Source organism: Phoca vitulina, unplaced genomic scaffold (assembly GCF_004348235.1).
Source record: "Phoca vitulina isolate PV1807 unplaced genomic scaffold, GSC_HSeal_1.0 scaffold21, whole genome shotgun sequence".
In the NCBI taxonomy this organism is placed as follows: Eukaryota; Metazoa; Chordata; class Mammalia; order Carnivora; family Phocidae; genus Phoca; species Phoca vitulina.
The window spans coordinates 2,018,830-2,033,247 of record NW_022589724.1 but is presented as its reverse complement, the minus strand read 5'-3'; the positions used below and the strand labels follow the sequence as shown (position 1 = coordinate 2,033,247).

The following is a 14,418-nucleotide window of genomic DNA, read 5'->3' as shown; positions in this document are numbered from 1 at the left end:
ATAATGTCTTAAAATGCACAAAGAGCTTTCACTCAGGCCATCCCACTTGACTCTACCACTCCACGGCATAGGTTTGCTTATCATCGCGTACAGATAAGAAGACCCAGAGAGGATCAGAGAATCCACGCTCTAACGTCATCAGGCTAAACTGAAAACAGAACTGGAATCTAGGTTTTGGGCCCCAGGAGTAGGGCTCTTCCCGCCGCACACACACGCCTCTCTGAGGCTCTAAGAACAAAATAATAAGAATAGTTGCTTGGGTTGGTTGCCCGGCGTCCAGGGGCCTCCCTGATCTGCAGGGCTTGGACTCACGGTGAATCTCTCCAGCCCCGTTGCTCCTGCATTGCCCACAAAGATTCCTGCACTGGGCTCGAAAGCCAAGGGCCGGGAGGACCGCTGGAAGGGGACGTGGCTGTGCTCCTCGCAGTCCACGAGGAGGATCACCTCCTCGCCCTGGACGACCACCACAAAGCGGATCCACCTGTGGGTCATCACGGGCACCAGGAAGGCAGCAGCCTCATGAGACACGTGGGAGCCTGGCTCCGTGTAGTAGAGGATGACCCGCTGGTGGCCATCCTCCACGCCCGAGAGCTGCAGGCCCAGGTAGATGATCTTCTGGAAGGCATCGGTGACGGCAAAGAGCATGCCGCCTCTGTCACTGCTGGGCTTCACCGTGACGCTGATGGCAAAGTCCCTGAAGAAGGTGGGTGGGATGAGGGTCCTGGCCGGGCGGCCGACGTTGGCACCAGGCCCGAAGCTGTAGGCTGGGAAGCCACCATAGCCCGTGACAAAGGACACAGATGAGGGCAGCGGGACACCGATGAGCTCCGTGAGGTCCAGGTGGCCCTGGGAAGCCAACTCTGCAGGGAGGGAGACAGAGGCCATGGCTCACACATATATTCTACTGTGCTTGGAAATGGGGAAGAAAGAAAAATTCCCAAGTAAAATGGGATTCCTCAGAAACCCCACCGTAGTTCCTTAATTACTAGTTCTCAAACTTTTTTGACAATGACCCACAATAAGAAATGAATTTATATTGCAACCCAATAGGCCCGTTTCAATAAACACGTATCTGTAACATCAAAACAATGTTTCATAAAACATTATTTGCTTTCAATATTCACCAGGCACTCTGATATTTTCCTTTTGGGGATTCTTTTCCTCTTTTTTTTTTTTTAATTTTTAAATTTTTTTTAATTTTTTAAAGATTTTATTTATTTATTTGACAGAGAGAGACACAGAGAGGGAACACAAACAGGGGGAGTGGGAGAGGGAGAAGCAGGCCCTCTGCCAAGCAGAGAGCCCGATGCGGGGCTCGATCCCAGAACCCTGGGATCATGACCCAAGCCGAAGGCAGACACTTGACGACTGAGCCACCCAGGCGCCCCCTCTTTTCCTCTTTTATTTTATTAAAAGCATACTGGAGGGGGTGCCTGGGTGGCTCAGTCAGTTAAGCGTCAGACTCTTGGTTTTGGCTCAGATCATGATCTCAGCATCATGAGAGTGAGCCCTGCGTTGGGCTCCATGCTCAGCGGGGAGTCTGCTTAGGATTCTCTCCCTCTCCCTCTGCCTCTGTCCACTCCCCTCAAATAAATGCATAGAATCTTTAAAAGCATGCTGGCAACGACCTACTAAATTGATTTCATTACCCACTAAAAAGTCCTGACCTGCAGTTTGGAAACATTTTTAAGTATGTCCTAGAATATTCGCAGACTATATAAGGTTCTCCCATCAACTTACAGATTGTTCCTCATTTCTTTCTATAAAACTGGGTAGGTTTGTTTTGTTTGTTTTGAATGAGGTCTACTGTTGAAGTGCCTCAGGGTATGGGGAAAAACTGGGACAAGGTGAAGTGTTCCCAGACCTCAGGGCAGTTGAAATTCACATCATCATCATCATGGACATTCCCTGAGTTCTTCTGTGTGGGGCCCTGCTCTAAACTCTTCACATACATTAGCTCATCTAATCCTCACAACTCTGTACCCTTAGCCTCATTTTACTTCAGGGAGAAGTTAAGTAATTTGCCCTGGTTCAAAGCCAGAGCATCTGACCCCAGAGTCTGAGCTCTTATCTGGCTGAAATCCTAGGGCTCCATTGTGCTGGCCTGGAAAGGCCCTCAGGCTCGGGAGCCTCGATCCGCCCAACCCTGGTACCCTGGGAGCAGGCTTTGGGCTGGCTTGCAGTGATGCGCACCCATTCCTGAGGAGATGCCCAGGATGCCAGCAGTGAGACAGGAAGGCAGGTGTTGGGGACAGGTGGACAGGACCCCTGCAGGCAGGACAATGGACCCTCAGGACACCTTGGCCTCAGAAGTGAAGCCAGATCCTGAGGATTCAGTCCAACGAGGAGGGCTGGAGTGAGTGAGGGTCAGAATTGAGCAGCGTCCTTCCCCAGAGACCAAGGAGCACAGCAGACATCTGGTGACTACCTGGACTATGGCCAAAGGCCAGATGACCCTGAGAGTCTGAGTGACCACAGGGGACTTGGGTTTGTGTCCAGAGAAATCGCAAGCCATTCAAGGGCACTGCAGGTAAAGCCCCATCTGACAAATCGAGGCTGCCTTTTAGTTTACCAACTTATCCCTGTCTGACTGGACAATTAATTAGCCAGTGAGTCATTTCACTGCTCCAAGGCTGTGTCTCCCTCTGTGCTATGGGCCCCACGAAAATGATTAAAGGAGACCATCCATGTAACCCTGGTAAATACGGTGGTAATGCAATAACCGTTCACTACTCTTTCCTTTGATTATATCCACTCAACAAGCCCAAAAGGTTGATGGACAGGGGTTTTCGACCACACTGTGCTGACAAGGAGAGGGAGGCCAAGATGGGGGCCTGGACACCCTGCCTCTGTGTCCCCTGAGCTCCCCACATAGAATAAAAATGACCGGGTTTTTCATACGTGATTTTACTTCATCCTCACTGCAGCCCGGGATTAACTGCCATTCTCCCATCCTACAGATGAAGAACCAAGGCTCGGGAAGATGGAGTGACTCCCTGAGGTGACAAGGTAAATGGCAGATGTTTTCAAGCCATGACTGGTCTGACCTCAGGTTGGTTCACTGCCTCAGTCTCTTAAGATGGGGGCTCCCTCCCAGGGGTTCTGAGGGGAGCTCAACCTAGTCAGCCTGCCATGCTAATGACTTTTTAGCACCACGAGGGTGCAACTGAATTCTGGGTGGCCCTGGAGGATGGGAGGGAGAGAGAGAGAGAGAGAGAGAGATGCCCTGACTCCAGTGCCCCTCCCCTGGCACCCACAGAGAAGACTGCACAACATCAGCAGCTAGCCTGTGTGTGCGTATGTGTGTGTCACAAAATTAGTACGGAATATTTAGGAACTACGAAAAAGCATAAATGATAATAGGAAACACATATTAAATGTTAAAATGGTCGATTTTATGTATTTATATCTTGACCCATGATTTTAAAAAGGAGTAAATGAGAGGATTAAATGAAAGAGTCTGAGATGCGGCACTTGCTCAATCATGGTGGAAATCATCATCATCATCTTCGACGTTCAGGTTCTGAAAGGAATCTCAGAGGGCCCCTGATACAATGTCTACCAGAGATGTGTTCGCCCCACACTGTCCAGCATGGTAGCCATTAGCCACGCGTGGCCGTTGAGCACTTGAAACATGGGTCGTCCCAACTGAGCTGGGCCGCAAGTGTACCATATGAACTGGATTTCAAAGACTTCATTTGGACAAAGGCATGTAAGATACCTCATTAACCATGTGTCTATTGGTTACATGAGGAAATGATAATTTGGGGAAATACTGGGTTAAATAGAATATATTGTTAAAATAATTTCTGAAGAACATGATGAAGAACACGCATGTGTCCACCCCTCTGCTGGAGAAAGTACCGATTCAGCTCTGGGCCACTCTCCAGTCCCGTTCCCCTGGCCACGCCCCAAGGGCAGCCTCTCTGAGGCAAGCGGTGTGCATACTCCCGTGCATGTCTCTACACCTCGTGTCAGTGTTGGTATGCCGCGTGGACTCCTCCGACATTCTTTTTTCCCCACTCGACATTGTATTTTGTTTTGTTTTGTTTTGTTTTAAGATTTTATTTATTTATTTGAGAGAGAGAGAATGAGAGAGAGCACATGAGAGGGGTTCGGGTCAGAGGGAGAAGCAGACTCCCTGCCGAGCAGGGAGCCCGATGCGGGACTCGATCCCGGGACTCCAGGATCATGACCTGAGCCGAAGGCAGTCGCTTAACCAACTGAGCCACCCAGGCGCCCTCGACATTGTATTTTGAAGGTTGACCTTTGTTGACGCATGCGACTCTGGCATGCGTCATGCCATTATACTTTCACAACAGTACTCTATGGCATCAATAAGCCATACAGAGTGGCTCACTTTGCTGTTGGTGGGAAGGGAGGTTTTCCTGACTATTAAAACACTACCGCTGTGGACTTCTTACACACATCTCCTGGTGCTTACCTGGGGGGTGGGGGCAATGATTGGACGATGTGGGGCTATACACCTGCAAATTCACTGAACGCTGCTACAGTGTCCTCCGAAGCACCCGTGCTGACTTTTTTTTAATTGGGATATAAGTGATATATAACATTGTATAAGTTTAAGATATACAATGTGTTGATCTGATCTACTGCTATATTGCAATATGATTACCACCACAGCTTTAGCTAACACCTCCATCAACATCACATAACTATCATTTCTCTTTTGGTGGTAAGAACATTTCAGATGCCGCTGTGCCCACCTGCAGCATATTCCCACCAACCTTCAGGGGAGGCAGGGAGATGAGCCATGGGAGCAGTCTGTGGGGCTTTTCAACTATAGCGATAATGTTTACTTCTGAAACTAAGCAATATTTACAAATATTCATCGTAGTATTGTTTATAAAACATGTCATGGAAAGTATTTCACAACATTTTAACGAAAACAATTACCCATCCTCAACAAAAGCGTAAATCTGATCATGTTGGCGCTCTGCTGAGTAGCCTATGGCCGCCCAGCCCAGGGCCCTGGGTTTGCAGTCAGCATGGGGGGTGGGGGGCGGCTGCTGCCTCCTGGCTTGAGAAGCCCTTGTGGTCCGGACCCAGCTGCACTCCCTGCTCCCCAGCAAGCCCTGACGCAGGTCCTGGAGAGCCCCCTGCTGGGGCAGGTGAGTGTGCTCCCTTCTCCACCGTGAGTGCGCTCCCTCCCCTCTGTCGCCCACCCCATCTCACCCCACCCAGAGAATCAGAGCTGATTCTCCATCCAATGCTTTTCCTCTCCAGTTTGCAGCTTGCATTAAAACAGGAATTAATTTTAAGTATGAGAAACCCCAGAAGGCATACATGAAAAGGTTGATAAATCTGGTTAAATTTAACCGCGCCGAAATTCTTCAAATTCTGCATAGCAACAAAAATTCCCAAACTGGTGTCAAATAAAATCCCAAACTGGACAAAAATATTTGCTACATACATCACAGACAACAAACTAGGTACCTTACATACAAAACAGGTGAGCAACAGCCCCATGGAAAAATGGGAGAAGAACAGGGAAAAACCATAAAAAAAAAAAAAAAAAATTTAAAATGGCTCTTAAACATGTGAAAAGATACTCCACCTCACTCAGGAGAGAGATACAAGTTAAGGCTGTGAAGAGATACCATTTTCCCCTCTCAGATTGGCACACATCAGAATGTCGGACAGTACGCTGTCTCATGCGTTGCTGGTGGGACCACACCCTGGTATAATGTCTGTGGGAGGCTCTTTGACAATAGTTATCAAATTACAAGTATACATGGGCTCTTTGATCCAGGAATTCTACTTCTATGGATTCTTTAACAGATAAAGTTACATATGTGAAATACAAAGCATGTCCAAGAATTTTCATTGCAGCATTGTTGAAAATGTATCTAACTGTCCATCTTTGGGAATGGTTAAATAAATGATCAGTTTTGATATACCCTGAAGCCTTTAAAAAGAGTGATTCCTTAGGTACTAATAGGAAACAATAAGATGTATTAAGTAAAAACAGACCCAAAAAAAGCGTGCAGAACAGAATCAATATCAGTTAGAAATACATAGATTAATACATATTTCATATATAAATATATATATATTAAAATATATATTAGATTATCTCTAGAAAGATACACAAGAAACTGGGACTAGAGATTGTCTCCAGGGAAAGAAGCCAGTGGGTGGGGAACATGAGACTTTCTTTTCTCTAGACACTCTTTTGTACTTTTCGAAATTTTATACCATATACATGGTGTGAAATAGACATTTACATATTTTTAAAAAATTAACTCCTTCCATCCCCTTTTAGAAATTATAAACCCTGCTCTCCTTGTTTGTCCTCACTCAGATATGGCCTGTCTCTGTATAGAAAGAAAGGGGAGAGAAAGAGTGAAAAGGAAAGAAACAGAAATAAAAGCAAACATCCCACTGAGATTTCTTTTCTCCCCTCCAGGTTTAAAGATAAAAACACAACCAAACCAACAGCCCCCTGCTGACAGCTCTGCTTTCTTCTTCCCTGATTCCAAGTGAAGCTCTTCCTCCTGGTCCAATCTCCCCCCTCCCAAGAAGAAAGGAAACCCCTTTCTGGTGAGCCCCACCAGCTTTGGAGAGTGTGCCCTTCGAAGGAGAGTAAATGGACCGAGCTCTCATCCAGCCAGCGGCTTATTTCCAAGTGGTGTCCCCATGGTTTCAGGGACAGGTGAGGGTTCAGAGGACCTGGGGGCAGAGGCAGAGAGGCCAGGAAACCTGCTTAAACCAGCACAGCGCTGTTATGGCCGGTATAGCCCCGGCTCCCACGTGGCAATGCTGGGAATCCTGTCGTCCCCAGAGAATCCTGCTTTAAAAAAAAAAAATCACAAGTCTATCCAAACTCCTTGTTTTATAGCTAGGAAAATGAGTGGTCAGGAAGTTCTGTGACTATAAGCCACAGCCGGGAAGTGGCAGACGAGCAGAGGGCAAGGATGAACAGAGGGGAGGTGTGATTCGGCCCTGCTGTCCCAGCCCCTCCGGGCACGGGTGGTGGGTTGGCCATCTGGAGAGTGGGCAGAGGAGAGGAGAATTCTTGGCATTGGGCAGAACTGGGTTCGGATCCAGACTTTGCCATTTACCACGTGGGCAGCCTTTGGGTGGATGACTTAGCGGGGATGTGGGGACATTCAGCCCACCTCACATGTGGGGAGCAAATGAAACGAAGGGTGGGAAGTGCCAATGCTCAGCCAATGGTAGTGACTGGCATTCTATTTGACTGAAAGGTATAAGCTTAGCAAAAAGCCAAGCCTGCAAAGAGCACCCTCCCTAACTGCCCCCTGCCCTCCTGCTGCCCAGGCCCCAGCTGTGTGAGGGAAGACAAGGGCGCAGGAGCCTGGCCACAGGCCTTGTTTCCACTGGGTTGGCCACAGAAGGAGCCAAGCTACAATCTGCAGGAAGCCCAAGTCAACCCAGCTCTGCTCTCAGCAACCCCTGCCTCCCTCCAAATGTACTGTCCTGTGGCGCGGTGTGGTGGGGAGCAACCCCTGGCCTGGAGTGACCCACACTCAGGGTTGCACCCGGGCCTGCTGGCTCATTTCCCCTTGGCTTTTGCAGGAGGGCCACCTGCTCAGGCGGCCACCAGGGAGGGGAGAGAAGCCAGGGAGCCAAGACAAACAGGCCCAGCAACTTGGTTCATAGGCTTGTCCTGGGATGGCTCTGTGCTGGGTGGGAAGTGGGAGGGTGGGGATCACAGCTGGTGGGAACATATCCCACCATCGGGGGGCGGGGCGGCAAGATCGGAGAGGGCAGTCTGACAGGGTCTGATCCTGGAACTCTGTAACTCTCTGGCCTCAGGAACCTTGGGGCCCTTCGTGGGAGGGCCCACGCTTCTCCACAGAAATTAATACCTATTCTCATAGGACAGCTGTGTAACTTGAGTGAAATAATACATCTAAAATGCTTAGCACACAGGAAGTGCCAGGCTCAGAATCTGAGGCCCTGGTGAAGGTGAGTGAGATCAGGCTCATACTCCACATCTAACAAGGATCTCACTGCATGCTCGTCCATCACCTGGAGATCCAAGCTCCCTCCCATTCCCACGATGTTAGATCCACAGGCCCAGGGAGCCCTCCAGGCATGAACACAGACATGGGGCCATGAGAGATGCCCAGGGAGGGATACAACTCTCCAGTTGAGTCCCAGCTCTGCCAGACTCCATCTGTGCCCTTGGGCAAGCTGTTCTCCATCCCTGACCTCAGTTTTCCCATGTGCATATCAAGGTGTTAGATGAGATGGACTCTCAGAGCCATAGCCATATAGACATACTCTAGGTGTCTTCACTGCCTTCCAAATACCTCCTGGGGCTGACTCTGACTTCAGTCTTCATCTCTCACTTCATTAATGCATAACAATAGCTTCATCTCCAGTGGGGATTTCTCGACCCATTTTTCCAATCCATGAATTGATAACATTTATAAAGCCCCCACATTCTGCCTGTGCGCCACTGGGGATATGATGCTGAATCTAGAATGCAGGTGCTCAAGAAGCTCATGATCTAGGTGTCTTGGTTAGCAGTTATCCATTCATGCTACTTACAAGCTCCAAAGCCTTCCATGGCTCCCTAGTGCCCACAGGATCAAATCAAAATTCCAGAGTAGACACCCTCTGCTTCATCTCTTCATTCGTCCCCCACCGCCATCTCTGTCTCTGCTCAAGCTGTTCCTTCGATTCCTGTCTTCTCAGAGCTGAATCATCTAAGAAGAGCCCCACCCACTTCCTGCCCTTGCTCAGCTGCACTCAAAGACACCAGGGCCCTCCTTCCACCCTATACACAGAACCACAGCATCAATCCCTCTAAATACTCAAATCAGGGCTGGCCACAGAGCAGGCACTCGGTGCCATGGCCTGATGAAAGGGGGACAGACAGAGGCCCCTGTGCCTCAAGTCTTTGGCTCAGGCTCCTAAGCAGAGCTCTGGGCAGCCCCTCCCGAGGACATGGGGTGGAGGCATCAGACGGCTTTAGAGATGGACCAGGCAGAGGAAAATCTGAACAGTCAGTCACTGCAGGGTGCAACTTTCCTCCCAGGGGTCCAAAGCCAGTTTCCATGGAAACCAGGGCAGATTCTAGCGATGAAGAAACAAACAGGACAGGGTTCAGGTTTTCCTTCCACACAGATGACTGCAACCTGGCCAGAGGAGGTGAAGCACAGGAATCCTTCCCTCTCCTCTTCGCAGCCACAGACTCTGGGACATCTGGCATCTCTCTTCCCCAGGCAAGCCTCGGTTTCTCCTTCTATGTAATGGGCTGGTTCAGCCCTTCCATCTGTGGGGTGCTGAGGCAGTGCCTAGGGCTAGTCTGGGCTTTGGAGCCTTGCCTCCCTAGGGAACTGTATTTGGCTTCGCAAAGCTCCATCTCACAGATGATCATCTGGGACCTGCGCCCAGCGCTCGCGCTTGTTAGCATTTAAGGCCGGAAGGAGCTAAGGAGCGTTCCTCTGGCTCTAGGTCAACTAGGGCTGCAGAGAAGCCAGACAGGGAGGGAGGCTGAGGACACCCCAGGATGGTGCATGGCAGCGGCCCCCGGTGGCCACAGGGAGAACTGCGCCTCCGTGAAACCCAAGGAAGGCTTCCCAGGCTGCAGTTAGGAGGGACAATGCCTGTGCCTGGGGAAACTGGGAGCACAGGGATCGCAACAACAGAACCAGAGTCAGAGGTCTGGGAGGGTCCCAAGAGAGCAGGCCTGAGGTCATGCAGGTTGATGTGGCCAAGCCAGGCCTAGAACTTAGATGCCTACCTCCTATCCTTCTCACTTTTCCCTGTGCTGGCTGCCTGGGAAAGCAAAAGGTGCCCCCCACATCTCTCATGCCCACCTGTGACTGTGAGGACCCACAGGACACTTTCATCAGCTTAAATGGGGACACAGGATTCCTTCAAGCTGGTTGGTGTATTTCACTGGAGACAGGGCTCAGGGGGTCCAGAGGACCCCGTGTTGTTGTGGCCTGGGGCTGGAGCCAGTAGGCTAAGGGAGTGCAGGTAAAGTAGGGGTGACTACCCTGGGAGCCCCAGCAGGGCCCCTCTGCACTCAGGCTCTGGGGAGAAAGGAGTTCCCCAATACCTCTTTTGCTCCAGCAGCATAAACTGGGGAGCCTCAGAGAACCAAGGGTCCCTCCTCTTGCTCCTTCTCAGGCCATCCTGCCTGGGAGGGAGACATTCTTGCATCTTCTCAGGACTGTTCTTTCCCTTCCCTTTGGATACTGCTACAGGGACTGGCCCCCAAAGACTCTAGGTTATCAATCAGACCTCCTCGCCCGTGGCTTCCCTTCCTCCCCCTTCCCCACAGAGACAGGAAGCTGGGAGCGCAGCAAGCCACAGGCTCTACGAGGGAAGAGTACAGCTCACCATCTGGAGAAGGGGTTTCCTCCACCACATACCCACCAAAAGGCCACGTGCAAGGGCCTGTGTGCACATGTCCACTGTTGGGGAGCTCATTCCTCTCGTGACAATCCTGACCACTGCTGGACAGTCTTTAGGCTTCAGACCTCTTTCTCCTGATGGACCAAGGCAGTCTCCCTTAACTCGCACCCACCAGGCTGGGCCCTTCTCTGCACTCTGGGACCACACACAAGTCGGCCTTGACTTCTGCATCATGGCCTCTCAGAAGCATGGAGTGGGGGAGAGGGCCGGCCTGGGAGGCAGACTGCTACTAGCTCAATGTATGATCTTGAGCAAGGCCTTCTCTTCTCTGAGCCTCAGGATGATGGTTTCCAGAGGCCCCTGCCAGGTCTGCGAGTCTCCAATCCTGCATCCTTCTCGTCTCCCATCTATTTTCCAGTTTCTCTAACCACTCTTCACCGTCTGTTCCTCCAGTCCACAGCCTTCAGGCCTGGAAGGAATGACTCCAACAGGGAGCAGGACAAACCCAGCCCTTCCCAACAGACTTCCTCGTCTTTGGGCAGCACAGCCTGGCCAGAGGCATGGAGTGCTGTGCCCAGGAAAATGTCACAACTCTGCCTGCGAGGAAGGATCGCCCCACCCAGGCTGGAGCCCGCAGAGGCTCCTGGCTCTACCTGACTCTCTTCCTGAGGAAAAGGAACACAACAGAATTCAGGCTGCATGGGATCCATCTGCACCCAGCAAAGATGCAAGAGGTTCTTAGCGAAACCTGCCACCCAATGCATTCCTTAGAAAAAGAACCATTTTCCTGCCAGGGGGGAAAAAAAATCCTGGATCAACTTAGAAAGGAGACCTGGGCTTGGCAACAATCAAAGACCTCATTTTTCTGAATTACAGAAGAGCATTTTTCTACATGTAAACTTAGAACGCCTCCTTCCCTTTTCCGGTTTTCATATATAGCATAGGAATTTTCATGCTCAATGAAGTTACTGTGTGAGCTCTCCTCCCTCTCTTTCTCTTGCTCTCTTGCTCTCTCAGGCCTTTGGCCTGAACCGAGAGAAGGATGGCTTTGAAGGTGCCTGGATGTGGGTGGAGATGAACCAGGTGTGGGCCTGTGGCCTGCCTACACCACCCACCCGGCAGGAAGGAGAAGTCGTCCCCCACCCAGCACCCTCTCTGGCTTCCAGAGCAACCCCTTGCCTGAGCACCCCCCACCAGAGGGGAGGCAAGGCATGATCATTCCCTCCTTTCAAAGAGGAGGAAATCAAGCCCCAACCTACTGGAAGCCCCACTGCAGGAACCAGCACTGAAGACTCGACGCTGGGCTCTGCCCATTACAAGCCACGGCCTCCCGGGCTGCTCCTGGGACTCCTCCGGGTGCAGCACACCTCTGCGTCCCCACAGTCCCCACCCACCCCTCCACCCAAACAGCCTCATCTCTCTGCATTCTGGTGGTGTGTCCCCTTCCCTCTCTGATATGACGACACATGAGCTTCTGGGCCTAGACCACGGGGACCCCTCTCAGTCCCCAGTGCCGGCAGAGCCTGGCAAGGATAATCTGTGAATGAAGACAAGAAAGAAGAATGTCAGCAGCTAAGATTTACCGTGGGCTTGCTGCGTGACAGGCATGGTTCAACGAGCTTTCCAGGAATCATTTCGTCTTCCTACAGACTCTCTATGAGGTAGGTAATATTATTAGCCCCATTTTACAGGTTAGAAAACTGAGGCTTGGAGAAGTTCATCACCACTCTAAGGCTATGAGGATAATAACCAATTAAAGTCAGGATTCAAATCAGAATGGGTGGTACAGCATGGTGTGAAGGTTCCAGTCCTACCCACACTGCAGAGTCACCCAGGGAGCTTTTAAAAAGACAGAGGTCTGCCCCTCCTGCCTGGCCCTGGGGACCCCAGTGTCTTCCAGGGTCTAGCCTGGGTAAGTCTGATGCCCTCTCCCAGGGGGCAGCCACAGGTAAGGGTTACCCCTCTCCCCAACCCCAGGCTTGGCTATCAGGCAGACCTTGGCTATCAGGCAAACCCGTGTATGGCCTTGGGAACCGACTTCACTCCTCTGAGCTGTACGGAGGGGCAGCAACAGAAGCTGGCTCACAGAGTCATCATGAGAATGGACAACACAATGAGGACCGTGCCTGGCAGAGGGCTGACACGTCTGAAAACTCAGGACCCACTGTGGGTGCTAGCCAACTCGACCGGGCCAACTCTGGCCGCAGTACTCCCACGCTCTCGCCAGCCAGCCTCCAACTGTTAGCCATTAAAGAATTAATAATATAATTGGATAAGTCGGCCCAGCACCTAAGGAACTGAGGAGTTTAGTCTGGAGAGAATATATGATGACTCCTTCATTCTGTGACCCAGGTCTGCTCACTACCTCCTCCTACGCGCGCGTGCACACATGCACACATGCACACACGCACGTGCACGCACACACACACACACACACACTCTCTCTCTCTCTAACCCCTTGGACTAGGCAGAAATCAGCTCCGGCGCAAGAGCCACATGCAAGCCTCGGGAAGCACGCAGTGGGTCCTGCTGTCTTGCTGCAGTGAGGGTCTTTGCCAAACTTGTTCCAGAAACCTGGGTACACAGCCACCACAGGGACCACGTGTACCAGGTGCTGCGTGAAGGCCGGCAGGTGTGGGCAGGCGGGAGCATCTGGGAGGAGTTTTCTAGTCAACTCTTCTCGACGTATGGACCTTCCTTTTCCATTTGGGGAACAAAGACTCTTTGAGTGTGATGAGGGCCTTGAATCCCGAGGATGACATCAGCTGCAATGAGCCATCACTCCTGGCAGGCAGCTCTGGAGGACTCGGCTCAGGGCGCCCTGAGGAAAACTCACGGAAAACGAGCGTGGAGGGGACAGGGCCTGTCGGGGGCACCTGAGGGGCACTGGATGGGAGCATGCAGCAGCCTGCTAGGAGTGGGCAGCCTGCAACCCGCAGCTCCTGAAAACTGCCAGGCTTGGCACCAGATGGAGACAAGGAACCAAGAGTCAGAGGCCAGGCAGGGTCAGCGCAGACATCTGGACCAGAGGGTTTCAAACTGCATTCCCCAGGGCCAGGGGTGGGGCTCAGGGGAGGGAGTGTACGGAGGGGGCTGCCAGCCGGAGGAGCAGATGAAGGAGGAGAAAGCCTGCCTGTCGGGCCCCTAACACACACACACACAGCCACACGGACGCTCACGCGCACACACAAGCACACTCACACACACGGACGCATCTATTCATACACACACGTTCACACACGTACACATACACCCACTCTGACACCTTCACTCACACTCATCCCCTATACACACTCACGGAGTCACACGCACACTCGTCTGCTCATACACTCACATACTCACACATTCATTCGTGGATACTCTCTCACACATTAACACATATTCGCACACACTCACCCACCGTCACACGCACACTTGCACCAAAGCAACTCAGACTTCATTTGTTTCATATATTCATGTGATTTGTTCCAATCACCGCCTCATTTGAAGAAAGGGTTCTGCAGCTAAAAACCAACCAACTAACCCAAAACCCCACCATCAGAAGTCTTCCATGTTACTGATGTTCACGAGGGAGTGCTGCAAGGGAAGCTGCTGGCCGAGGGGCCCACGGAGAGTCTGCAGCCCACTCTTTCTTCTCCAGCTACCTCTTTAAGGGTTTGGAGACCTTTGCCTACATCCTACACACAGGGTTTCTGTTTCTCTCATGTGGGTACCTTTTCTGAATTTCCCCCCTCGTCAGTAAAACCTTCTCAGAATGTCAGATTTGGGTCATGTCTTCACAAAGCATTGAACCCAACTGACTCATTTTCTTAGAAGCAATGCTAGAAACTAGCAATGCTAGTTGATCAATGAATATGAACAGCTGACCTGTACAGGTGATACTTGGCACAGAGCCTGGCACAGGTAGGTGCCCCATAAAGGTCAGTTTCAGGAACATACGAGTGCAATTCTGCGTAACAATAGCTCACGTGTATTGAGCCCCCACTGTGTCCTGGGTGCAAGTGCTTTACCCGCATGGCGGTGGTTCTCAGCTCTGGCTACCCAGCGGAATCACTGGGG

The 14,418-nt window shown here is 51.3% G+C and overlaps 1 protein-coding gene across 1 annotated transcript in view; it reads right to left on the bottom strand.

Moving 5' to 3' along the window:
• Positions 1-14,418, bottom strand: part of COL15A1 (collagen type XV alpha 1 chain) — a 120,747-nt gene that overhangs the window by 64,889 nt on the left and 41,440 nt on the right. The window contains exon 6 of the mRNA XM_032418409.1: positions 313-860. Coding sequence (XP_032274300.1) covers positions 313-860 — 548 coding nt within the window. The remainder of the gene's footprint in view (positions 1-312; positions 861-14,418) is intronic.